Source organism: Spinacia oleracea, chromosome 2, assembly GCF_020520425.1.
Source record: "Spinacia oleracea cultivar Varoflay chromosome 2, BTI_SOV_V1, whole genome shotgun sequence".
Classification (NCBI taxonomy): Eukaryota; Viridiplantae; Streptophyta; class Magnoliopsida; order Caryophyllales; family Amaranthaceae; genus Spinacia; species Spinacia oleracea.
In genome coordinates, this window is record NC_079488.1 from 68,592,922 (window position 1) to 68,620,294 (window position 27,373).

At 39.5% G+C, this 27,373-nt stretch overlaps 1 protein-coding gene, 1 long non-coding RNA gene and 2 pseudogenes across 3 annotated transcripts; 2 read left to right on the forward strand and 2 right to left on the reverse strand.

Moving 5' to 3' along the window:
* LOC110779635 (protein NRT1/ PTR FAMILY 5.5-like) overlaps positions 1–10,397 on the forward strand; it is a 53,762-nt pseudogene extending 43,365 nt beyond the window's left edge.
* An 8,609-nt stretch (positions 10,398–19,006) lies between these two features.
* On the reverse strand, positions 19,007–20,221 carry LOC110774655 (acyl-CoA--sterol O-acyltransferase 1-like; annotated as a pseudogene).
* Positions 20,222–20,544: 323 nt separating this feature from the next.
* LOC130467499 (uncharacterized) lies at positions 20,545–22,182 on the reverse strand. The gene has a single exon (XM_056836018.1). It carries the CDS (start codon positions 22,180–22,182, stop codon positions 20,545–20,547), a length of 1,638 nt encoding a protein of 545 aa, XP_056691996.1.
* Positions 22,183–23,072: 890 nt separating this feature from the next.
* LOC110774659 (uncharacterized) lies at positions 23,073–27,061 on the forward strand. 2 transcript variants are annotated; one of them, XR_008927922.1, is made up of 3 exons: positions 23,073–23,267; positions 23,369–24,098; positions 26,669–27,061. It is a non-coding gene; the product is annotated as an uncharacterized lncRNA (long non-coding RNA). The 2 variants fall into 2 exon arrangements; XR_008927921.1 differs by having other exon boundaries at positions 23,073–24,098; positions 26,669–27,011.
* The last annotated feature ends 312 nt before the right edge of the window (positions 27,062–27,373 follow it).

Sequence of the window (27,373 nt, forward strand, 5' to 3'; positions counted from 1 at the left end):
TAAGAAGATTGCTCTGAAAACGGAAGAGCTGAAGAAGGCCGAGATGGACGCTGAGAGATATGAAGAGAAGCTGCGGGAACACGAGGGGCGGCTTACCGTGCTGAGAAAGGAGTACTCTTCCGTCTTAGAGCGGGTGACTGATTTCTCTTCCAAGGTGAACGTTCTGCATGGTCAGCTCAAGGCCATGCAGGGGAAGATCGAGGCCGTGCGCAAGGAGGCTGCAAGCTCTTTTAAGTTGGGCAAGGAGTCCATCTTGGAGAGTGCCCAAAAGGCGTGGGATCAGTCTATGGACGGGAAGGATTTTTCCTGGGTCAAACGCCGTATCTCCCACCAGATAGCTGTTTCGACGGCTAGGCGCTTGGGCTTAGATCCTCCCGAATTCGTTAGTGACGGGGAGGAAGACATAGAAGAAGACGAGGTGAACTCCCCTGAAGGCCAGGACGGGAGTTCCATTGCCCCTCATCCTTGAGCAGTTTTTCTTGCAGTTGGTTTAGATGACGCCGTGGGCGTTTGTAATAACTTTGGTGCCTTCGGGCATTTATTTGATTTGGTTTGTTTGCGCTTTGGGCGCTATGTATAAACAGTTTGTGCCGTTGTGCACTGTATTTTAATTCTATCAGTTCGGTACTGATTTCTTAGAAATTTTTCTTTGGGTCCAATTGTTGGACAGAAACCTCAGTGTTTTTTAGGTGATCAGCCTAATTTGAGACGCTAATCTAGGCCACTTCTCAGGCCGTCAAACGATTAGTCTTTTTAGACGGCATCCAAGGAGGAGGTCTTATGTCTGAATGTTTTGCGAGCCTAATTTGAGGCGCTAATCTAGACCACTTCTCAGGCCGTTTAAACGATTAGCCTTTTTAGACGCCATCCAAGGAGGAGGTCTTAGGTCTGATTGTTTTGCTCTTGTTTGAGTCTTTTTTGGGCGCTTTTCAAAGAAAAGGCGTCATGCTGGATGTCTAAACCCTTCGTGTTTATTAGCACGGGGTACATCCAAACCCCTCGTGTTTATTAGCATTGGGTATTGTTTATTTAGCGGATAGGGACGCCAGTTTAGGAATTGTTTTCTTTCAACAGAGACTTGTATTCGTCAGATAAGTGTTAATTTACTAAATCGCTTGCTACATTCACCGCGTCTTAGACGGGTATTTACAGGCCATTTTGTGGGCTCTGGGTACAATAGCTAGGCCGTTTTGTAGGCTCTGAGTACAATGGTTACCCTAATGATGTTCTACTCTTAGCCACTTTCTTCAATTTTGACCGCTTCTATTTGGACGGGTCCAATTTCTTTGGTGACCTGGGGTTCATCCTCATGCTTTCGTTTTCCTCTGACTTCAGCAGAATCTTGCTTCCATGCTGACGGGTTGAGGGTCGTCAGGTAACAATCCCTAGCCTGTTGTTGATCTCCATGTATGGTGCCTATAACTCCATCATCGCATACGAACTTCAGAAGCATCAGATGGGTAACGACTACAGCCTTGATCTTGTTTAAGGTGGGTCGTCCCAGGATGACATTGTATGCCGTCAGGTCTTTGACGATTAAGAAGTCCACCTCCATTTTCCGCCCATTCTTCCTATCTCCAATTCGAACTGGTAGAGTGATAACGCCAACAGGATGAATGATACTCCCTCCAAAACCAATGACGGGATAGTGAATTCTTTCGATGGCTTTGGGACCGTGTGCTAGGCGATTGAGGCATTCTAGAATCATTATGTCGGACGAGCTTCCCGTGTCTATTAGTATGCGTTTAACTCTCAGGTTAGCTATCTTGAATTCAACCACAAGGGGATCATCGTGCGGCGTGGCTATCCGTCCACCGTCTGACTCACATATTTCAATCTTTGGGAATGGATCCATGGGCGCTTTGGCTGACAGCAGCACTTGTCCTAAGCGGCGGGCATAATCCTTCTGTCCTCTCATGGTAGGTCCTCCAGCGGCCGGTCCTCCAGATATGACGGCTACAAATCCTCCGTCGCTGTGTTGTCCCTTAGTCGGCGAGGCAGGGGACTTGTTCCTTTTGTATTGGTTTTTTCCAAAGCCATGAGCATTCTTCCGTAAGTAGTTCTTGAGATGTCCTTTGGAGGCAAGACCATCTAAAGCCCTCTTCAAGCTTCTACAATTCTTAGTTTTATGTCCTATATCTTCATGGAACTGGCAATATAGCTTGGGATCTCGAGTCTCAGCAGGGGACTTCATGGGGAAGGGTCGATCAAGGTCGTACCTTGCCCCCACGTCTTTTAGTATGGTGAGAAGGTATGTGTTGTACTCAAAATATTCCCGCTCTTGCGGTCGTTCTCTCTTGTGCCCCGGAAAGTTGGTATCATGCTCTTTTGAGAGAGCCCATGTGCCATTTACCCGTGGAGGTTTTCGGTCCACCTTATCCTTCCTCCCGGAGGAGTCTGTTGTTTCTCCAATCCTCCCTTCCTTTGACGCGCTGCATATTTACGTTGCATGGATAAATGCTTTAGCCTCGTCTAGGACCTCTGCCATAGTCCTTACACTCTTCTTAACTAGGTCAAACTTGAAGGAGCCCTTCTTCAATCCTCTGATAAAATTATCAAAAGAGACACCATCGGGCAAGTCTGGGATCTATCCCGCCTCCAGATTGAAACGCTTCACGTAGCTTCTTAGGGACTCGTCCTTCCCTTGCTGGATCCGTCCTAAATGCATGCTAGTTTTCCTTTCTTCCTTGTGTGCCATGAACCTTGTAGAGAACAAAGTCTGTAATTCGCTAAAAGAGGCAATTGATCTTGGAGGCAGCCGTTCAAACCATTTAGACGCTACTCCCTTAAGCGTGGCTGGGAAGTACTTGCACCAAGTGGCTATATTGGTTCCCTGTACGTACATGTGGTGGCGGTATGCGACAAGATGCATGTCGGGATCGGTGGTCCCGTCATAAGCTTCAATGGTAGGGGTTTTTACTTTGGGTTCCTTCGGGGCGTTCATGATCTCGTCAGAAAAAGGGGTACTCATGTGCCTTAACGTTAGGTTGTTGAGTCCTTGCTGAATATGATAGGTTGGCTCACGGCGGCTTGATAGCAGGAGGGGGCGCATGCTTACCCTATGGGGCGTCATCTGGGTTGGTCCACGTGTAGTGGGATAAAATGGCGGGTCTTCCATCACAGGGGTGGACCCGGTGTCTGATAGTTCAGATTCAGCCTCATAGTGTTCTTGACGCCTTGCAGCTGGTCGGAAGACGGCTGGGGGACTTCCCCTAGATGATGGTCGTATGACCGGGTCCCTTCGAGGTAAGAAGGTGGGTGGGTCACGGCCATCTTCTGAGTGCTCAGGCACAGGGCTAACTCCCCTGCTTGCTTGTGGACGAGAACCTTCTCCAGCTCTCCAGACGTTGGACCTGAGCGGCATTCTGCTTATCCGATTCGTGCCTAGACTGAGGGGCCTCTGCGGAGCCGTCCTCTCAGCGCAGTAGATCAGCATGTTCTTCGGAATTTCATCTTGCAGTGTAGTGCTCATCTGTTGTCGGAAGGTCTGATTCATTTGCTGTTGGAATCCTGTCAAAATCTCGCGTAGGGAGCTCACTGATACTGGCAAATCTAGATTCTCATCCAACACGATGTCTCGGACGCTAGGGCTTAGATGGCCGCCTGGCGGGGACGCCTCGGTTATTGGTTCTTCTTCCACCACCACCTCAGCTTGCATTCGTCCTGGTGTGTTCCCTGCATTTGCAATTCGATTGGTCTCTTCAATGTGCCGTCTCTCTTCTTCTTCACCAGCATGCTCTCTGTCAGGGTGTAGTTCGGCCATGACACTGTACCTCCCCACAGACGGCGCCAAATGTTGTGGGAACTTTTACGGTGCTGACGTGGCACGCGCTCTTCGGAGGTATCAAGTATGACCTGGCACGAACTTCTGGCAACCTGCAAAACAAGAATATTCCCGTAGGAATATTCCCTCCGATGCTTAAGTAAGTATAAGCTAGAGAGATAAGTAATTTGTAGAGAGAAGGCAGAGCAAAGATAAGTTTGTTGTTGTTGGGCAAGAATTGAATGCCCTTTTACCTAGGGATCTGCACTATTTATAGTGCTAGGGTTTCTCGGGAACTGGTCCTGCATGATTGAGTGTTTACGCAAGATTGGGACACGTGTCCTGCACTGGTTCTGGAGGCTTGTTTAGGCCCAATGGGGACCTCTTAATCGTTTGGGCCTGGGCCCTGTGAAGTTTGAGAAATGCCCGTAGGCAAGCTTTTGGGCTCTTTCTTCTTGGCTTTGATAGTGCAGTCAGGTGGCATTCTTTTAGGCCACATCAGTTACGATTTAATTTTTCGAAAAACAACGATTTTTAACGATTTAATAAACTTTAACGACAATCCAATTTCGTAAAATTAATAAATCAAGGGCTAACAATATTCAAACTTTTAAGAACGATCGAATCAACTTTAAAATTTGAACCTTTAATTAATAAAATCCGAAATTTTACATCGTTCGTAAACAATTAAATTTCAGATTATTAATAAATTGGTTTAAGTGTGATTAAAATTAACGAAACCATTCAAAATTTTAATCCAATAATTTTTAAAATTAGCCACTGACCCATGAAATTATATCCCCTTTCCCAATTAACCGAATTATTAATCCATAATTAATTAAAATTCAATTAGGGTTGTAAATTTTACGAATTGGGGAAAAGCAAAATTAGGGTTTATACTTATCGGAAAAATCTGAAACTTTTACCATAGATCAAGAATGTACCCAGAAACATTGTGTCAAAATTTCAAGCAATTCCGAGTAGTTTAGGTTGACCTTTTAATTGAATTACTGTCCGACACATTTAATTTTTAATGAAAAATTAACAAAAACGCCCAAAAACTGATGCTTCGAGGCCTGTTTTCGCAATTCTATTCGCATTAAATGATCTTAGAAAATCGTTTTCCATCAGATTAGGGTTTTAAAAATCGAAAAAACGAATATTTTTTATTTCGGAACTGCCAATTTCGCAATTAATCCCATAATTCGAAAAAAAATTCCGAAAAATCAACAAAATTCCAAAAATTTCGACAATGCAAAAACAATAATAATCATGCTAATTCATGCTTTGAATACATTAGGCTCATGATACCACTGTAGGGGAATACAGTTAAACATAATAACATGTGCGGAACCATCCCCAAAGCCAGGAAACATGTATAAAGCACAGATTAAGCAAACTTACATTCGAAGCGTGTTTTCCACAATAATCTATCAAAGAACACAAACAAAGAACTCCACTTGTCGTTCCTCTACTTGGTTCACCGACACGATCAGACCCGTCTTGATTATCGTAGCTTAGACAATCGATCAAGAGATTTGCTTTTGGGATGAACACACTATGGAGGCACAGAGAGAATTAGGGTTCTCTGTTTTCTCCTAGGGTTGTTTGTAATCTGAATTGTGATTGCAGTAAGTTGGAAATTAGGTCATAAGGTTATTTACATAACCTTACTAAACCGACCAAGCCCGTAGGCAAGGCCGGCCAGCAAGCCGTGCGTGCGACAAGCACAGCGCGCTGGGCCATGGGCCTCGCTTGCTGTGGCTGTGTTGCTACACAGGCCCGCGCGCACACGCACAGCCATGCTCGGCCATGGGCCTAGCGCTGCCGTGTTGCCTTGGCCTTTTGCTCGTTCGCCTAGCGCGCCCATGGGCCTCGAGTGCTTTGCGCACTCGGCTCGTGGGCCGCCCTTCGTATTCGCGTTTAATATATTTCCGATATATTATTTATCGTTTCGTATACGACGAATCACCGTCGTACGATACGATTTATTCGTTTCGCCTAGCTTACGAATATTCGCGATACGATATTGAATTCCGATGCAAGGTCGTATCGTATAATACGTTTCCAACTTAAATCCCGAAAAGCTATTAAATGAATTTCCGATTCATTTAATCCGGTGATCTGTTACGTGTCATTGGTGTGACCTTGTAGGTTCAGTCAAGAGTAAGTTGTGAGTTCAATATCCATTAGAACTCACTGATTGGAAGCATTGCTCCAGCTAGCTGTTCCGATCACTTGATCTTACTGAATTAATTGTTCGCAATTAATTTGAACCTTGGTATTAGACTTAATGCACCTTGGGTGAAGGACATATTTCCTTCACATCAGGCTCACCGGGAGGGACCTCAAAATACTTCATCTTCCTGGGAGTTAGGCATACCGGAGTCTTCTCAATCCACTCACCAGGACGGACAAACACCCCCATATTCAAACCAGAGCTGGAACCAGCGCTCTAGCCAGGGCAAAAATACCCAGAAGATGTGTGAAGAATAGGAGGAGGCAGAATAGGAGGAATTTCTTGGCCCAAGCCAGCAGCATCATTGTCATTTACCTCCTGCTCCCGATTCTGGCGAGTTGGAGTCATAAGATCTACAACCATCAGGTCAGCCTGAACTGTCGCCTCAACATTAGCGGCAGCATCATCCCCCTGGCCTGCGATGTTCACAACCGCAGCCGATTCAAACTCCTTCTCAGGAGTTTTCTCTTGAGACTTTTCAGGGGCAGGTTGCGCAGACTCGGTAGGGCCAGACTGATTCACTCGAGTAAAGGGCTGATTGCGGTCACGAGGGCGCCTACCAATAAGGGTCGCACCGTGACCACAATCCAAACTTTTAAAACCACCAGCCATGTCAGACGTACCGGCAGTATGAGTCGTAACAAAAAGTTGTTGGGGAACGGTATCAACAGCCAAACCACCGATAGAATGAGCAGATGGTTCACGAATAGTAAGGGGCTTGGGAGCTGGTAAAGAACTTAGCCTTTTTGTTTTCTTGACAGGAGACTCACTAACAGGCTCCTCCCGCGACAAACCACGTTTTTTGTTGGCTTTGGCTGCGTAAGTGGAGAGAGTAGAAAAAACGCCTTTCGGATTTGGAGGATTATTGTTGGTAGGACGACCGCCTTCGCCCAAACCAAGAATACCAAAGTCAAGAGTGTGCAGACCTGGTAAGAAACGCAAGGAAATATTCAAACACAGACAGCAAAAGTACATACAAAACAGCAAAAGCATACTTAAACAATATAGAAGGGGGAATATAGCTATCAGCCCCACGACCCTACCAAGAGTATGGGTGTGGCACAAGCCGACTGCAGACAACGGCCCATTTGCCAAAATATACTTGGCAGGAGGTAACCAGTATCTAGGAACGGTCGCAGACTTCTGCAAACCGGTGTCAACATGCAAGCAGGACACAAACTGATATGCCCTTTTTTCTCTAAAACCCAGCTCCCGATCAGGATAGTGATTCATATGAGGGCGGGGCAAATGAAAATGGTCGGAAAGTCAGACGGCACTTTTAACCAGTAGAACTTCTTCTCCCAATCTTTGCAGCTAGACAGTTTGGGATTAACAATCATCTTACTTCCCTTGGTGTAAAAAGACCACCAGCCAGAGTTCTTCTTGTATTTCTTAAGCCAAATCAGCCGCCGAAATAGATTGATGGTTTGAGGCCATTGCTTAAAATACAGCAACCAGGTAAAGGCAACCACATTCCTTACAACCTGCGGCGTTACCTGCGCCAAGCACACATTCCAAGCCCGAAATACCTTCTCTATAAAGGGATGCAGGGGAAATCGGAGGCCAAAGTCAATATGGTGGGCATACACGCCGACATGACCAGGAGGGCAATCCAAAATCACACTCCCCTCCGCGGGAATCACAAGACGGTAGCCCTATTGGCCCAGTGCGGATGATTGTCTTTGATAGCCCTATCGCGAAAAGTTTTTATTATCTTAGCCTTGCCAACGGCACTACCAGCAGGAGGAGGGCATTCAACCCTAAACCTCGTCTCCTCCGTATCAGAGTCTGGCTCCACGTCCAAATCTCCTTCCCTCACAACCTGCTCACAGAGAGATGAAACATCTTCACCATCACCCCACAGCTTACCGATATCATCATCAGACTCCAAAATTGAATCTCCTATACCCTCATCCTCTTCCCCATCACTACCGGCGGAGTTTTCAGACCTTGCAGCATCGTTGGCACGACTGCTAACCTCTCCAACATCCACTTGACGGCTCCCACCAGCCACGTTCTCTAAGTGGGCACCCTTAACGACATCCTGATTAAAAGACACAACAACATTTCCAAAATTAGTGCCATAATCACCATGTCCTTTACCGGCAGGGTCCATAAATTGCGTCCAAGATCGAAGTTCGTAGTCAAGGGAAATAGAGGGAGCATCCACTGCCGAGATTGTTTCGAAGTTTTCTATTAAATTCAAATCACGACGAATATCGGCTCGTACCTGTTTACGCATATGAGCCTGTAATTCCAAGGCAGCATCCGCTTAGGACGGTTCAAAGTAATCAGAGGTAGACGGTTTATCATCATCCTTAAAATTGACGTCCTCAGAAACGGACGCAAGGTCAGCATCATCATACCCAACCCCACTCAACTCATTCTCACTATCTCGCTCACTCGACATTATGCCTAAATACAACACCAAACTTATGAGAAAGGGGGAAATAAAAAAAGAAATAAGATTATACCTTCAAACGCAGCAGATAATTCGCAACCCAGAACCGATAAAAACCACTTTCGCAGACGCCAACCTTGTCAGAAGCAAGCAGAACAGCGGCGGAGAAAAATATGCACTCAGGTATACGCAATTTCAAAAAGAAAGAAGAAATTTCGATGAGAGAGAGAGAGAGTTTGAAAAGGCAAGAGTGAAAAAGGTTTGAAAGTTTAAGAAAGGAAAGTTAAATAGTCGAGCGGAAATGCGGTGGGTTTGACAGTTAAAAGAAGTTGAAAAGACAATAATAATCTTGGCCGTTGAAATAATATAACCATGTGACACGCGTCGCAAGGAGTACAGATGCAATACACGTGGAGCAAATTAGAGCGGTACAAATTCATATAACCTTTTCAAATTCAAAATCTCAAAATCAAAAATCTCAAGGGGGCTAGTCAGCATCAAAAATCTCAAGGGGGCTAGTCAGCATCAAAAATCTCAAGGGGGCTAGTCAGCATCAAAAATCAAGGGGGCTATCATCCTAGGGATCTTTTCGGTAAGGAAGTTCATGTTTGGCCTATTTTCTATGTCTGTGTGTTTTCGCAAAAAGTTCAGGTAGCATTCATTATGAAGGGGCTAGTCAGCATTCAAAGCATAATCAACGCACCTTCACATTTTGCAAAAAGACGTGATTTCGGGGGCTAGTTGTAGGGAGAGATTCCTTTTTTCAGAGCAAGCACATCAGTCCAGTCGGATGTACTCACTCTGAGGGGGCTAGTTGTACGGGTATGCTACCAGCAGGCCGGTAGCACCCTCATCCAGAAAGGGTCTACATGCAAACACTCCTACCAGTAGTCTTAATTCTTACCAGCTTCCCAGGTAGGCTGGTAGGAAGATGGCACGTGACCAATCAAAGAGTCAACGGGTCGCTATCAATCGGGTAGGACCCATATTGATCCGTACACCCGACCCGCGCCTATATATATGGGCCTCATTTATTACGAAAGGTACGCAATCCCAATCATTTTCACTAAACCTAAAACACTTATTCCTCATCATATCTGACTTTAGCATCGGAGGGGGGATCCTCGAATCACCCTCGAGGTTAGTTCACCTTTGTTATCTGCGCAGGAACTCATCTGGATAACAACACCACACAACCCGCAAGACCTCTCCATCCGTTCCCAGTCCATACCGGAACAAGATGGAATACTTGCAACGAGTGTAACTGACTTGCTATCGGATCAAGCTCCTCCCCCTACGAGTCGCTACTCTGCACATTTTGCATTTGCAGCATCTGGAATTGGATACATGGTGAGTCCGATTTCTGTTGTTATAGTGGGAAAGATTAGCCAAAATATTAGTGGTAGTGGGACAAGTTGGTTCCAAGCTACATCCAATAATAGTCGTTTAGATAACTATTTCTGGGCGTTAGCTGCATTAAGTGCTGCTAATGTTGTCTTCTACATCGTGGTTGCATGTAACTATCGCTTTAGGGACTCCAAAAATAACATTTTTGATAAGGCACCAAGAGTACTACTCCAAGGTAACCATCCACTCAGCTCTTTTTTCTCTCTCTAATTAAAGGAATTGCAAAGAGATTTGTACAAACCATAATACGGAGTCCATATACTTGCAACAATGTTCTTTTGGTATCCAAGGCTTATTGTCCTTTGTTACTATAGAACATGCATGCTGTATCAGTATGACTACCCATGAATTTGTTTGCTCTCTTCAACAATAACCTAATCTTAGGCTATGAGTTATAAGTCATAGGACAGGAGTATATAGAATATGTTATAATCTACTCTTAAGATATGGGAATTGATTATGGATTTATTTGTGAGTGTAGCATAGGTTTTCTTTGCTCACCGGATTGTGATTTTCATAGTGGGAATGCCAAAATCAATTCCCTTTCGATATCTGTACTTTAAGGAAAAGGATGTCTATAAAGGAAATAATGCCCTTGGTCCAAGTATGCATTTAATGGTAAGTCTAATAAATGCGGTTCAGTATTAATTATATAAGTTAATAATTCAGTGAGATCAAGTGAACTGTATGCCTAGCTAGAGGCCGCTTCAGTTCAAGTGGATTAATGATATTAATCCACAACTTACTCTTGACTGAACCCGTAGGGTCACACAAATAGTACGTAAACGGATCAAGTATTTAATGGCATTAAATACTCCATCTATGGATATTCGGAATCGACGGATCTTGGTTTCAGTGGGAGCTGAGATCGTCAAAGGAAAATAATGAATACTCCGGAAACGATGATATTGCCGGAAACGGAAATATGGATCGTATCGGAAATATAAATATTATCCAAGTCGTAGATGTTGCCGGAAACGGAAACATGGTACGTATCGGAAAATATTATCGGGAATGGAAATATTGCCGGAATCTGAAATATTGCTGGAAACGGAAATATTGTCGGAATCAGAAATATTATCGGAATCGGAAAATAATTCCGGAAACAGAAATATTAAATATTTGTTCGAAACGGAAATTAATTCCGGAATAAAAAATGTTAAATATTGTTCGTATCGAAAATGAATTCCGGAATCGGGAAATTAATCGGAAGCGCGTCGTACGAATTAGCATCGGACGAGCTTGCTAGACGAAGGCCCAGCACGAAGCCAGGCCCACGTCCAGCAAGCCAAGCGCGCCTCACAAACAGCCCAAGTCCACACCAGGCCCTGCGCAAGGCCAGGCCCAACGCGCGCCTAGGCTGCGAGCACAATGGCAGCTTCGTGGGCTTTGCGTATGCGCGGGCATGGCCTGCGCACATGCGGGTCATGCTCGTGTGTGTTTGTGCTTACGTACGAAACCTAAATCGTGTAGGATTCGTTTAAAGATTAAATTCCTATATCTACTAGATAAATTAATTAATAGAGTTTAAATTAAATTCAGATTAATTAATTCGTTTCCTAGTAGGATTCCAATACCTTTTCCATACCCTATAAATAGGTGATCAATGTTCACAATTTATAACGAGTTTTCAAAGTATTCAAGAGAGTTTTAGGCATAAAATTCAGTCACTTATTTGCTTCATAATAACCGAAAATACATAGTACCTTTGGGGCGATTCTAGTTAATTAAACCTAAGGCGGATCCGGACGTGCTGTGGACTTTCTACGGAGGGACGACACTTGGAGTCCTAAAGACTTGTTCTTGTTCGGTTCGGGCGCAGCAAGGGAGGGCACGCTACAAAGAGTATGCATCCTAAATTATGCTAATTTTTATGTGGCAATTAATTTGGAATCCTGGCTTTTATGGTTTTTCCGCATGATTTATATTCATTTATATGTATCATAACCTAACAGTCTACACTACCTAAGGAGTTGTGAAAAACATATGTGATTCGTTTGTAAATTAACTTTAATAATATGTTTTGTTTTACCCACGTTTTTCCATGTTTGATATACTTAGTTTTATGTTTCAAAGAGTCATTCTCACCCATTTTGGGGAAGTTATGCACATTTAAGCCTCATTAGTTCATTATCAGTCACATTTTGACTAAAACCTAGTAACTTGCACTCATTCTGTCGATAAAAAGATGGAAAAAACATATAATTACTTCAAAAAAAAGAGTAGAAATACCTTATAGGTGACTCAAGAATTCAACCGTAATGAAACTCTTCCCTCTCTTTATCTTCCCAGGCCTGTGTATCCAAAAGTAGGATTTGCATAGAGAAGAAAATATATTACTACCAGATTGAGCTAGGATTTCGAAAAATCATAACAACTCAACAGTAGACGAGAAAAAAAGAGGCACATATATAAACAAAAAGTTCAGTCCAAGTTGCAATACTTTAAAGCATAACACACACTAGTATGAAATGTTTAGAAAACAAAATACTTGGAACAGTTAAATTCCAAAGGTGCACCTCAGTAGCTTATGCGCTTCTGAATGTGCTTGCAATAACCCCACTTGGTTAGCCAGTTCCTACTAAAATGAGTAACTTAAGCAGAGAGAAAATCATGTAAATCATTAATCAATTTAACAACAACCACTATTACCTCATTAGTATGACTACTGCAAGAGGAAAAATAACATTGGACGTTTCCAAGTTTTTCTATACCCTGCATCAAGAATAACTATGTTAAGAAACCCGCCAGGTGCTTTAAAACTATAAATTTCTTCATCTAATTAAATATTTTTCTTTAAAAAAAGGCATGATTCAAGTATGAAGCAAGAATGAGATGCACTTTTACATTGAACTTTTACAAGTTCGAAACTTTAATGGCCTATAACCTGCATTTATTCTGGTTTGGATTGCTTTTCGAGGTTGGCATCCTATTTAAATTTGGTTCTTGTATTTTTTTCCTGTACTGAGTGTTTAGGGATGTTTTCATGTTAACATAAGCTATCCCTGATACTCACGTGAAAGTATTTTACGATCTACAATTTTACATGCTTTGTCTTGAATGCAGAGATGATACCCTCAGTTTATATTACTGGTGTTTTAACATGACAAAACTTAAACGGAAAGCTCTAATTAAAGGAAGTGATAGCCTCAAAGTCGCTTTTCTCATAACTACGGATTTTGCAACTTTCACCAGTATGTCCTGTATGATACTTTGGGCATCCTGGTGTTCTGTTTCAGCACTCAATTTAGGTGGACTTGTGATGAGATTCAATTTGAATTTGAAATTGTCTATAGAAAAACATACTCCCCCCATTCCATGAATATGTTCCAGTTTACTTTAGCTCCAGAAAAATAAAGAAAACAACATCATCGTGTATGAACAAAATTTAATCGAAACACCTAAATCCTTAACCTAACTCCAAATCAGAATATCAACAATTATTTTCCAATTATCCACATATAAAATCAGAAGTTAATCGAGAATTGAAGAACCCATGGGCGAAATCGGTCAAATTCAAAGAAAACAGTAAACAAAATTAATTAAGAAGAGTACTTAGGTTATTATTGATTAAGAAGGGTATTAAGAAGAATACAAGGTGGAGGTGGAGGAGGAGCAGCTGCGACGCCGTGGAGGAGCAGCTGCGACACCGTGTAGGAGAAGCTGCGACGCGGTGGAGGAGGGGAACAACGCCGGCGATGGGTGAGGGAACAGCACCGGCGACGCCTGGGGGGGGGGGCAGCAGTGAGGTGTGTGCAGTGAGTGTTGTGGTTTCACAGTCTTGCCCAGAGAACAAGAAAGGAAGAGAAGAACCAGAGAGGGGAAGAGAGGGGAAGAGAGATGAAAATTGGTGAAGCAGAGAAGAGGCTAAGGACAGAGAAGCGGGAAACCCAAAAAAAATTAGGAATTATTTTGTGCGGGTCTTTTGTAAATGAGCCCGCACTTGAGTTTAAAGCCCGCACTTGAACTCAAGTGCTGCCAATTTTCTAAAATGTGTCCGCACTTGTGAAAATGTTTTTTTTTTTTTTTTTTTTTGTGCTCTCATGTGCTGCCAATTTATTAAATGACCCACACTTGAAGAGAAGCACGTGACGATTTTTCCTTTAGTGTATACATCTTTTATTCCATAATATTTACACATTTTTACCCACGTTTTGTTTAAGAATACAATATGATGTATTGTATTCTGAAGTAATATTTAAAAACATATGTTCTTGTCTTACATCTTTATTCCATAATATTTACACATTTTTACCCATTGTCTTACTTTCTAATCCATATTTTTTTACACCAAGTATTCTTACTTTCTCAACATTAATTTACGTACACCACTCAACATTACTTTACTATAGATGTGTGGTCTCTAACTTTAAATCTCTTGAACTAGTCTAAACTGGACTTAGGACCTGTTCTTTTTTGTGTAATTGCAGTTTTAGGACTTATATAACAGTTCAGTTTAATTAAATTCAATTCAAATTATTATTATTATTATTATTATTATTATTATTATTATTCCATATAGCTTATTATTTATTATTAATTACTAAAATTTACTCCCTCCGATCCTTTTTGTTGTTCCACTAAGGAATGTTGGGTGGTTTTTAAGAAAATTGGAATCTTTGGTTGTATTGGGATATGAGTAATGATTGGGTGTAAAAATAATAATTAGGTGTAAGAGATTATATATTTAAAATAAAGTAAAGAGAGAGAAAATATTAAAGAAAAAAGATAAATGGGAGATATTTTTTTATTATTAACAAAATAATCTGATTAAATTCGAACCAGAAAAATAACAAAAATTCGAACAACTCTAAATCGAACCAGAAAATTCAAGAAAATTCGAACCAGAAAAATCAACCAAAAAATAAGAAAATCCAACAAAAAACCCAGAAATTTCGACAACAATCAATCCACAAATTCGACAACAAAATCGAGCAGAATTCAACCCAGAAATTCGACAACAATCAACCCACAAATTCGACAAAAAATCGAGCAGAATTGAACCCGGAAATACGAACAAATTCAACCCAGAAAATCGAGCAAATTCAACCCAAATCAAACAAATTCAACCCAGAAAATCGAAAAAATTCAACCCAGAAAATCAAACAACAAATTCAACCCAGAAATACGAACAAATTCAACCCAAATTCAACCCAGAAAATCGAGCAAATTCAACCCAAATCGAACAAATTCAACCCAGAAAATCGAACAACAAATTCAACACAGAAAATCGAACAAATTCAACCCAAATTCAACCAAAAATCGAGCAAAATTCAACCCAGAAATACGAACAAATTCAACCCAAAATTAAACCCAGAAAATCGAGAAAATTCAACCAAAATCAACCCAAAAACTCGACAAGAAATTCGAGAAAATTCAACCCAAAATTAGACCAAAAATTTTGACAAAATATTCGACCAAAATCAACCCAAAATTTCCAGAAAATTCAACCCAAAATTCGACCAAAATAAACCCAAAATATCCGACAAAAAATTCGACCAAAATCAACAAAAAATTCGACAAAAATTAACCCAAAAAACTCGACCAAAATCAAGAAAAAACAATCCAGAAAGTCGTCAAAAGTTCAACAAAATCAACCCTAAAAATTTGAAACATGAACACAAAAATAAATTAATACCCAATTGATCTCAATATCACAATTTTGAGGATTTAGAGGTCAAATTCCACCATGGTCGAATTTCACCATCTAAAGCCATAATACGTATTCTACAGCGTTTTCCGGAGGGTGGTGGTGGTGGCGGCGATCTAGAATGAAACGTGAGAGGAAAATGGAAAATGAAGAACATTTTAGTGTTCTTGAGAGAAATGGAGAGAGAAAACTGAGAGAGGAAGGAGGAGAGAGAGAGAGAGAAAAGTGAGAGGAGGGAGATGGAAAATGAAGAATATCTTGATGTTCTTGAGAGAAACAGAGAGAGGAAGGAGGAGAGAGAGAAAAGTGAAGGAGATCCGGTTGAAAAGAAGATAGAGATGTAGATAGTGACAGGTGAATTGGGAAGAGGGGATGAATAAAATAATGAAAGTGGTGAAATTTAGGTTGGAAAAATGGTAGAATCTTAGGGTTTTTTGGTTAATAGTGGAGAATCTTATGGTAATTTGGTAAAAAAAACAATGGCCAAAAATAGTGAAGATTCGGTAGGGGAACAACAAAAAGGAATGTCCAAAAAGGAAACGGGAACAACAAAAAGGAATGGAGGGAGTATTATTTAGTAATTAATATATTATGGATTACTCTGTATTAGTTATTAATTATTCATTATTTATTATTTATTGTTAATAATTTATTGTTAATAATTTATTACTTTTTATTTATTACTTATTATTTATTAAGTTCAGTTAAGTTAAGTTTAGTTAATTTTCGTTTAGTTTAGTTCAGTTGAGCTCTAAAGAACATGACTTTAATATAAGAACTTTTTAAACATGGTTGAACAGTAAATGCTTTACTATGTGTGTTCTCTACACTTTGAACTTTTACAAATTGAACCTATTATATGAACTTCTTATAACCTGATTAAACTTATTTGACGGAGAAGTAAGACCTGGCCGGAATTTAATTTATTTGAACGTGATCGATTAAACTTATTATAACATGCTTTACATGATATAAATTAATTCTTGGTACGGAAAATGGAAGTATATATATCACTTATTTACTTCACATTTGACAATGTGTCTAAAAGACTAAAATATTCCATAGAAATATATAGATGCTTGAACGGACCTCGTGCTGCACAAGGGGAAGTTGGCAACAATACCAAAGTTGACCCATTGGGTCCATTCAATATTGCCAATTACTCGTAAACTACAAACCATGCTCTTTAATAATCAAAGGCCGAAGGTCCCATTTGCCCTGTGTCATGTGACATGATAACTCCGAGAAAACTTTCACCTACAAGAGGCCAGAGGGGGGTAGCATTTCCATTTCCAAGAAGCATAATTTATCATTAATAAGGAGAACTTAATCAACGAAACTGTTAGAATAATATCCTGAATCGGTCAAGTCCCTTGCTGCAACGTCCCAGCAGGGTTATTGATTTTTTGCCTATTTTCTGGGCTTTTTCGTATTTGTCTAGAAAGTACTATATAAACTCTCTAGGCCATAACCTAGTTGTATTCTGTAATCTGTACTTCTCAAGATCAATAAAACTTTCCTCTCCTCTGCCTATGGACATAGCTAACACACTGTTAGTGAACCACGTAAAATCTTTGCGTTCTTATTTGCGTTCTTTAAACTTTCTTTGCTTCCGTTATGACAGGAACAACGAAAGTTAACCTCATTATATATAATCCCATTGATGTTAATGTCATAATTATATTCAAACTACAAACAAATGAACAATAATAATTTTAAGAAAGTAAATAAATTTCCTTATTTAACAGTAGGGTAGAAACAAAAGCTTCTACAAGCACTTTAATTTCAACTTTGAAAAAAATATTACGAATGAGCATAAAGTAATTAAATCCTTGTGTTAGGCTCCGTTTGGTAGGGCGTAAAACGTTTTCATGGAAAACGATTTTCCTCTTTTTAATCATTTTACATTGTTTGGTTGGGTAAGGGATGTAATAAAACAATTTTCCATTACTCCCTCAAAGGTGGAAAACCCTTTTCCATTTGAAAGTGAGGGAAACCACTTTTCCTTCTTTCCTCCTTACCTCCCTCTCCTTTCTTCCCCTCAATCTTCACCATCTTCTCCCATTTTCCTTTAAGTTTCCAAACAAAGGAAAACTAGTTTGGAATTGTGTTTTCCTTTGAAAAATATTTTCCATAGAAAAACATTTTACAATGAAAACGTTTTACAACCTACCAAACGGAGCCTTAGTGGTGTTACATACCAACCTGTGTGGAATACATGCCTGGTGGGGAAAAAAAGGTACTTCGTAGTTCGTACCACAATTCACAAGTTAATGTGCAACTGTAGAAGCAACTACTCAAAATGTGAGAGCTGCCTTCAAACTCCTTACAAACTTGGCAACGGCCGCAAACTCTTGAAACGGTCTAGTTGAAGGAAATAATGCCCTTGGTCCAAGTATGCATTCTATGTTAAGTCTAATAAATGCGGTTCAGTATTAATTAACAAGTTAATAATTCAGTGAGATCAAGTGAGCTGAATGCCTAGCTAGAGGCCGCTTCAGTTCAAGTGGAATTAATGATATTAATCCACAGCTTACTCTTGACTGAACCCGTAGGGTCACACAAATAGTACGTAAACGGATCAAGTATTTAATAGCATTAAATACTCCATCTATGAATATTCGGAACCGACGGATCTTGGTTTCAGTGGGAGCTAAGATCGTCACAGGCAAGGAATGAATACTCCGGAAACGATGATATTGCCGGAAACGGAAATATGGATCGTATCGGAAATATAAATATTATCCAAGTCGTAGATGTTGCCGGAAACGGAAACATGGTACGTGTCGGAAAATATTATCGGAAATGGAAATATTGCCAGAATCGGAAATATTGCCGGAAACGGAAATATTGTCAGAATCGGAAATATTACCGGAATCGGAAAATAATTCCGGAAACGGAAATATTAAATATTTGTTCGAAACGGAAATTAATTCCGGAATCGGAAATATTAAATATTGTTCGTATCGGAAATGAATTCCGGAATCGGAAAATTTAATCGGAAGCGCATCGTACGAATAAGCATCGGACGAGGCCTGCCGGACGAGGCCCAGCACGAAGCCAGGCCATCGCCCAGCAAGCCAAGCGCGCCGCACAAACAGCCACGCCAGGCCCAGCGCAAGGCCAGGCCCAGCAGGCTGCGCGCAGCGCGCAGCGCGCACAGCGCGCACAGCACGCGCAGCGCGCGCGGGCGCTGAGTGGGTTGCTGCTCGCGCGCACGCATAGGGCCCATCGTGGCTGCCGTGCGTGTGTGTGCAAGTGTTTGTGTTCGTGCACGTTTCCTAAAACATGCAGAGTTCGGTTAATGATTAAATTCCTAAATTCTATTTGATAAATTAATTAAATTAGAGTTCTTGTAGGATTCTAGGTTTGATTAATTTGTATCTGAATAGGATTTCGATTCCCTTTCCATACCGCTATAAATATGAGGCTAGGGCTCACAATTTATAACACAAGTTTCAAAGTATTCAAAGTGAGTTTTTGTGAGAAAAATTCAGTCACACATTTGCCTATAAAGTGCCGAAAATAATAGTACCTTAAGGGCGATTCTAGTTGGTCAATCTTAAGGCGGATCCGGACGTGCTGTGGACTATCTACGGAGGGACGACACTTGGAGTCCTAAAGACTTGTTCTTGTTCGGTTCGGGCGCAGCTAGGGAAGGCACGCAACAAAGAGTATGCATCTAATCTATGCTAAATGATTATGTGTAAATAATATGTTTTCCTGGGTTTATGGTTTTTCCGCATGATTTATGAATTGTCATATGTATCATAACCTAACACTAGTATCCAAGCCAACCTTCAACAAGGGCGGAAAGAACAACCAAAACCCAGTACCCACCACAAACAACACTGTCGCAGGGCCGGAAATCCACCGTGGAATCCTCCATTTCCCACCAACTAACTTCTTAGCGACAATCTCAACACAGAGACATAATCCATGCAGGAGAAAGAACTAGGTCACCTCAAATGTGGGCCAGTTGCGCCCCAAGTAGTAGAAGATGAGCTCGTGCATAATGGCTGACACAAAGAACGTGGACATCACCGTCGTAAGTGGGGCCCACGTGCGTCCAACGACCTTAGTGGAGTACTCTAGTGTGGGAAGGTACACCGTAGGCCTAAGTATCCTTGTCACCATGATATTCCATCTCCTACCCCAAAAGTCTTGCAATGAGGTTGATATTAAGGGTTCATTGAACTGTGGCTCGAGTTCGAACCCTAACAAAATATTAGCCAATGTTGCTAGGAATGCAAAGACTAATTCTACGGTGAAATATGAGTGGAAGAAAAAGATTAGCCATATGATTTTTGGATGAATGTAATCACTATAATCATAGATTTTAATTATTAGACATAAAAGTATCCCTTTAATGATGTGATTATAAATAGATGGGTGTGATTTTAATGACTTTTTATGAGGTGGGTGTTGTTGGATTTTGATGGGTAAGCAAGAAAGTGCAAGAAATTTGGCGAATGAGATTGAAGAATTAGCGCAAAGTGGGCCCTTATCAAAAGAAAAAAGCAAGAGTTTGAAATTATCAAGCCAAGCAATAAAGAAACAAGTCATACTACCAAGATGAAAAGAGGTGAGATTCAAAGGAAGTGCCAAAAAGAGAGCAATGATTGGGATTATTGCTACTAATCTTGTATAACCTTTTGGATGAATTAGCTTTCCTATGTAATAACAATAGCTTAAAGATACAAAAACTATTGCCCATACCTTGAAGAAGTTCTTCACCTCGTCTTCTGCTAGCTCTAACATTCTTGTTGATCAAGTTGAATCGAAGAAGTTGAGGTTTGATTTGAGACAAATCGTGCAGAATATGTAAGTTTATCGATCAATAATAAATTTGAGAATTGAAGGAGCTCTTCTTATTGTAGAGACAAAGATTATGTGGCTCATATGAGATTGATTCTTTTGATTTTGGAAAGAAAAGGATTGAATAGAGATTGGTTTCTTTGAGTAGAGATTTAATATGGTTGGATGGTCGATAATGTAAACGTATTATTTCTAAAATTCATTGAAAGACAGACTTTTTTTTTTTTGACATAGGATAAAAATACAAGAAATTAAACAGCTAAAAATCAACCATCAGGCCTAACGCCAAATGTTGAGACAAAATGCAGTCCATCCTTCGCAGCTCTTTTCGCCAGATCATGCGCCTGTTGAAACTGATCTCGATGCACCTTATTAACCATACAACATCTAAAACTCTTACCTATGTCAAGAATAGTTGTCACTGTCCAAGTGAGATGTATATCAAGCACAACTTGTCTCTGTAAGTAAGAAACCAAAGTAGCAGAGTCAGTATACAGAACAATGACATCCAAGGAGGAATCCTTTGCCCATTGAAGAGCCCGCGGACAAGCCATTGCTTCAACATGTAGCGTCGAATGCCCTAGACCATAGTCGCAACCTCCACAAATTTCATTTCCTGATGTAACTGGTTTTTGGAGAATCCAACCCATTCCAGCTCTTGAAGTGACCTTGTTCCACGCTCCATCTATTTGCATAATCGTACTAGGCATTGGCAAAATTTCTACCCCAATATGAGCAAAGAAAAAACCCGAAGGGTAGGTGGAAGCGTACTCAGGGGGATGAAGGAAATCTAAATTTCCCTTATCTTTCCCGATGAAGGTAGTGGATTGCTCCATAGCTAGTCTGAGGTGAACATAAACTGTCTGAATATGCCCAGGTTCGGATCGAAAAACTCTTGTATTCCGTGTAACCCATAAAGCCCACAATGTTGCAATAAAGGTGATTACTCTATCACTGAACTTGCCGTCCAAGCTAATAAATAGCTGGATATAATTGAGAATCCATTCTTGAAGTGAAAGATCCTCATTAAAATTTGAGAATATGCCTAGCATACTACTCTCCACACATCTTGAGCCAAAATTGCAGAAGCGAAAAATGTATTGTGCGTCTTCACAACGTTCACTGCAAAAATTACATGTTGTATCTAGAACGATACCTCGTCGTTCCAGGTTTGCTTTTACTGGAATTCCTTCACGTAACAGTTTCCAAATAAACAACTTCCATTTCGGAAGGATTTTCAAGGCCCATAATAGCTTGAAAAAAGGTATAAACCTGTTCTGATCAATACCAGAAAAAGAGGGATAGTGAATATCATCATGTTGTAAAAAAGCGTAACCAGTCTTGATCGTAAAATTTCTAGTTTTGTGCCCAGTCCAATACAAGCGATCTGGAGCTGGAGAAGATGGTAACTCAACAGACAAAATAGCATTTGCATCCATATTTTCAAAAGAGCTTCTAACCAGAGAAGCATTCCACTGTAGTCCATGATCTTCAATTAAGTGATGATCCTGAATGAAATGACTTACCTTCCATGATTTAGCATCTGACAGTAGAATATGAGAAGCAAAAACTGGAACCTTTCCAAGAACCCAATTATTTTTCCCCGCGCTAACATTCCTCCCATTTCCAATCTTCCAAGCACATCCTTGAAGCAACATAGTTTCCGCCCGACGTAGACCTCGCATTCCCCATGAAACACGACAACGACAAATATTAGGCAGTCCAGTAGTTAACGCAAATTTACCTTTGACAACGTAGACTTGTGAAAGTAACAATTGTGGATTCTGATGCATCCTCCACACTTGTTTCATTAAAAAAGTTGTATTCATCGTCGACAGTCGTCGGATACCCAAACCTCCCATCCCTCGAGGTAAATGAAGAATATTCCTGCGAACCCAGTGCATTCCTTTTTTACCTTGCTTGGCCCAGAAGAAAGTGGCAATCATCGAATCAATTTATTCGCAACTACCCCTGGAATTTCCAAACTCATCATTACATGAGAAACTGTAGCAACGAGGACTAAATTAATCAAAACCAGCTTTTGTGCCTGGGACAATAACACTCCATTCCATGATGCTATCAAGTCACCAACCTTATGAATCAAGTAATTAAAATGAGAACGTTTAGGACCTATAAAATCAATGGGCACTCCCAAGTGTTGGGCAAACTTCTCCACTTGTGGCATTCGCAGAATTGATTTGAAAAGTTGTTGCATTGGAAGAGGCGTATTTGGGCTGAACTTAATAAATGATTTGGCAAGATTCAGCTGTTGACCTGAAATTCGACAATATCGGTGTAATATCCTTGATTTTAAGCAGCTTTTAATATGCTATTAATAGTAATTATCGTCTTAAATGTGTCATTAGAATTTCTCTTAAACCTAATTTGAGATTAAGATCTTGAAATTTTATTGGTTAATGGAGTTGAGATTTTCAATATTATATTTAAGTTAGCTTTCCAATTGATTTCCGAGTTTAGCCTCGAGATAGTTTATGGAATAAAAATATGTTTTAAGGATTGAGATTTTATTACTCCGAAGTAAATTGTTTAAACCCAAGGATTAATTGAAATTAAAAGTTCTGTCATAAAAATGAATAATTTTTATTTTTTTTTTCAAAAAAAAAAAGTTATTTTCCCTGAGTAAATGGATTCTAAGTTAGTTTGATAAAATCTTATCAAAATAATTGAGATTGATATATTTAAGCCTATTTGTAAAAAGAAATAAATAAAATGAAATTCATTTATAATATATTAACTATTTTTTTTTATTTCACTCAAATTTTTGGTCCTCATATTCTAAAGGAAAAGAATCAGGAAACTTCTCCTCTTCACTCTCATTTTCTCTCTCCTCATTTGACTCTTCCTCTTCTCCCGTCACCCGATCCTCCCTCTCTTCACCGGCTATTCCTCTCTCCTCCATCTTCGTTGTTCGCCAGCATCGTGGTGGCCGTTGTTTTCGTCGTCGACGTTGCTACAACCTCGCAAATAGGTAATCTCTCTATCCCATTTCGTTATTTGAATTGATTAAAACCCTAATTTATCAAACCCTAACTCCATTTTCGTTGGTTCTCAACCCTCCTCCGGTGAGAGGCCGTGTCGCCGCCTCCGTTGGCTCACCACCGTCACTGGTGACCGTCGGGTGGTTGCGGTTGCTGTTGTTGTGTGGTTGTCCTGTGTCTTCCTCCTACGCTACCCCCTACCTCGCACTGCTTTCTCTCTCTTTCTCCGCTCGCCGAAGCTTCGTGGCCCGGTGGAGCCGCTGCCGCTGGTGGTGTTGTTGCAGTGGTGTTGACTATTGCTTCTCTACTTTCCCATTTCCTTAAGGGTATAATTCAAAACCCTCTAATTCTATTTCAATTATTTTCTTTTAGTCCCTTTGATTTTAGTATTTATTTTAGTGATTAGTGAGTAATTCAATTATTAAATTTAAATTATTTTGATAACATAATTGAGAAATTCAAGTTAATGTTTTCCTTTTTCCTAAAAATATTTGTCTAAACAAAAATATGATTTCAGAATTCTTAGATTGATTTGGGAATTGAACAAGTATTGTAATTATGGTTTCAATCACAGATTAAGTATAATTGAATATGGTTTTATTAAAAGCAAAGCAAGCTTTATAGATAATCTTAAAAGAAACTCAGAAGTTTATTAGAAGGTTCGATAAAGTTATTATGACTCGTGAGTATCTAATGGTTCATGTCCTCATCTGTTTGAGGTATAATGAAGTAGAGAATGAACAAGGAGAATCGTATCATGGAAGTTGAGTGGAGAATGGTGATCGGTATATAGCCTTGAGAGTTATGAATGGATATTAAAGGTACACATCGTCCAACCATCTTCAATGTTTGAAATCATATCTTGTGTTTAAGTATTATGTATATATATATATGTATATATTGAATATTGTTTTGCGAATTGAATGTTGTTTTGCGAATTGAATGTCGTTTTGTGAATTGAATGATTTTTTTGCAAAACTGAATTGTATTTGCAATTGATTTGTGCTTTGCAAAACAAATTAGATTTTAATACTTTTAAGAATCACGATTCTTTTGAACGAATGTTTGTGTCAATGAGAACCCAAGTGAGAGATGGTTTGATTTGAGGCATTGAGCGGCTAGAGAATTGAGTTCATTGAGTATCTTGAGGTCGAACTTAGGAATCGTGAGATATGTGAAAAAGTCAAAAGGTTAAGGGAGTGTAAATTAAGGGTTAATCATAAGTGAATACGTTAATGATCAGGTAAAATTTCTTGCATAATGGAAGTAGTCCCACTTGAGTTCTAAGGAGTTGAGGTCTTAGTGTTAAACTATATAAGAGGTCCTAAAATAAGATATAGTGGAACCAAAGACACCACTTTTAAATTCTAAATTCTTGTTTTCAATAAAGGTTTATGTTTTCCTTCAACTAGGTCATACTTGTATTTAATTTTCTTAAAAGACGCTTGTTTCCTTAATCAAGTGTTAATAATAAAAGAATTTTTTTAATGTAGTAAATGAGAATCTCTAAATTATCTTAAGTATAACAAAAACTGAGTTTTCAATGATTCTTCAATGATTCGTTTCAAGGGTTTATAATCATTCCTAACAAGCCATATTTACTTTAGAATTTCCTAAAAAGTCCCATGTTTTTCCTAAAACTATGAATTATGGAACTTAAACTAGCTTTGAACAATATTAAGGTGTTTAATGAACTTAAGAGTTGAAACAATAAACTAAATATGTTTCGGTTTTGTTTTAAGTTCTTAAAATACATATAGTTTGCAAACAAGTAAATCATTGACAAGTTTTACAAAAGAAATTATTGTAAAGAATAACGATATACTTTAAAATGAATAATCAAGTTTTCATATTTTTGAAACCTATTAGTTTGAGATATAACTAGTGGGCATTTCTACGAATAATAAAGATTATGTTTGAGTAACTATGGTTTATATAAATGTTATAAAGCACATTTCAGGCACACTAAGTTATAAAAGAATGAATTCGAATTTGAGGAGAGTATAAGTTGTTGATAACCTTGGGATCGTAAATGAGTGTTACCCACTAGCAGTCAATTATTAATTAATGGGATAAGAGTATAACTAAGGGTACAGAGTGATTCTAAGTTAAAGGGGAATAGTTGTGAAGAGTGTCCAAATTTTTAATTATATTGTTACGGTTTGATTAAGTGTAAGAGAAAGTGTCAGCAAGGGTTGAGTTTAAGGTTGAAATCGGGTTGAGAAGTCATATAAGATAGAAGCTGGGTTGAATTTAATTGAGGAAGAATTAATGCATGAGTAAGGGAATGCTAATGATATTTTGAGAACAAGATTTTCATAAATTGGTAATAAAATGCTTAAGTAGGGGAAAGTAGCCGAGTTTGTGTGCCGTCGTGCTCACATGCTTCGGTGATGAAAAACATTAAAGCGAGTGCTACAATAATAGACTCGTAGTCCGGCGGGATAGACCCGTTAAAGCGGCTTGGCCGTAAAGCGAGTGCTACAAGAGTAGACTCGTAGAGGCGGGATAGACCCGTAGTTTCGGCGGGATAGACCCGTTAAAGCGGCTTGGCCGTAAAGCGAGTGCTACAAAAGTAGACTCGTAGAGGCGGGATAGACCCGTAGTTAGGGACATGTCCTAGTTAAGTCTTGCAAGTGTATGCTTATCAGGAGGGTGACGACCCCCACCAAATAGAGACAGTTGGTTGAATAACCCCTCTCTATTCGTGTTCACTTTCCCCAATAATAAGCTAATATGTTGTGATTAAGTAAGCTATTATGTTGAGACTAAGTTGTATGTTTTCGCATTGAGTTATAAATTTTGTATGAATATCTATATCTACATTTGTATTGTGTTATGAGAACTTCTGAAGAGAACTATATGACTTTGGTAATGTTGTACCAATGATTTTCCCATTGAGTTATGAACATATGTATATGTTGAGTTTCGCAATGCGACACAAAAGATGGTTGGGGAAATTTACTTCTAGAGAAATACTTGGTCTATGGTTATGAATAATTGGCGAGCAAGGTTATGGTTGAAAAAGGTTAAGAGTATGGTAAAGCTCGATGAATCTTAAGTTGTGGTCTAATTATGTGATGTGAATGTGAATTTAGAAACTTTTTGAGGTGTTAGTAAGGTATGAAGTATTGCGAGCATTACTTTTGTATCGCTTTCCAAATTTTTGTTTGAAAGATAAAGATTTCGTAAGATCGATTTCAATGAAGTTATAACGTTTTATTAAGTATACTTTCCAAATGGGTTTTATAGGCAAAGTCGCTTTTCAAAGCAAAAATATAAAACTAAAACAAAAGTTATATTAAGCCACCTATTAAATGCATTTCAGGTTGGATGTGTGTATTCAGATTTCCGCTGATTTTGTTCTTTGAACCTGTCCTGGTGGGGGCAGAGTTAAATTTTTTTGCAGGTAGCAAGAGTTAGGTCTCAGTTCATATTCAAGGTTCGTAGAGTTCTCAAATGGCCTTATGTGTCCAAGGTTGGACTATGGAATCGTCAAATGTAATTTAGTTCATAGAGTTTGTTAAAGGGCTGTATAATTTCTTCCTAAAGCTTTTTAGTTTATAATTTGTGGGTTATATATATATATCTGTATTGGAGTAGTAGTGAAGTTAAGTTTCTTTGGTTTAAAGTTAAATGTGCTTAGAAGTAGCTCATTAAGTGTGGGCTGTTAAAGTGGCACCCTGGTAATGTTTTGGGATATGTTATATATTTGGAATGATGTCATTAAAGCAGGTGAAAGAGAATCTGATGTAATTTCCTAAATATTATTTTAGGTTGTCCATATTTAGGGGAAGTGCTGCCGAAATTTTTAATAATTAATTAAGTTTATGGGTCTTGATTAGTGTCTTTGAGATAGGCTAAATCGTGATTAAATCTTTGAATTTGTTTGAAGAATTAAAGTTTGTTTAGCAGGGTTTAAAGTTGTAATTACGTTGAGTTTGTTTAAATTAAGACCAAGTGTGTTTAGAAAGCAGCTCGTTAAGGGCGGGCTGTTACAATCGGTCCAAGATGCCACCAATATTTAAGCATGAGTTCTCAGTCGCCCGGAAAAATATCATGGCATCATCAGCAAAGAACAGATGTGTGATCTTCG

What these genes read in the sequence shown, in the direction of transcription:
- LOC130467499 (XM_056836018.1), bottom strand. Translation starts at nt 22,182, where the DNA reads ATGCACTGGGTTCGCAGGAATATTCTTCATTTACCTCGAGGGATGGGA.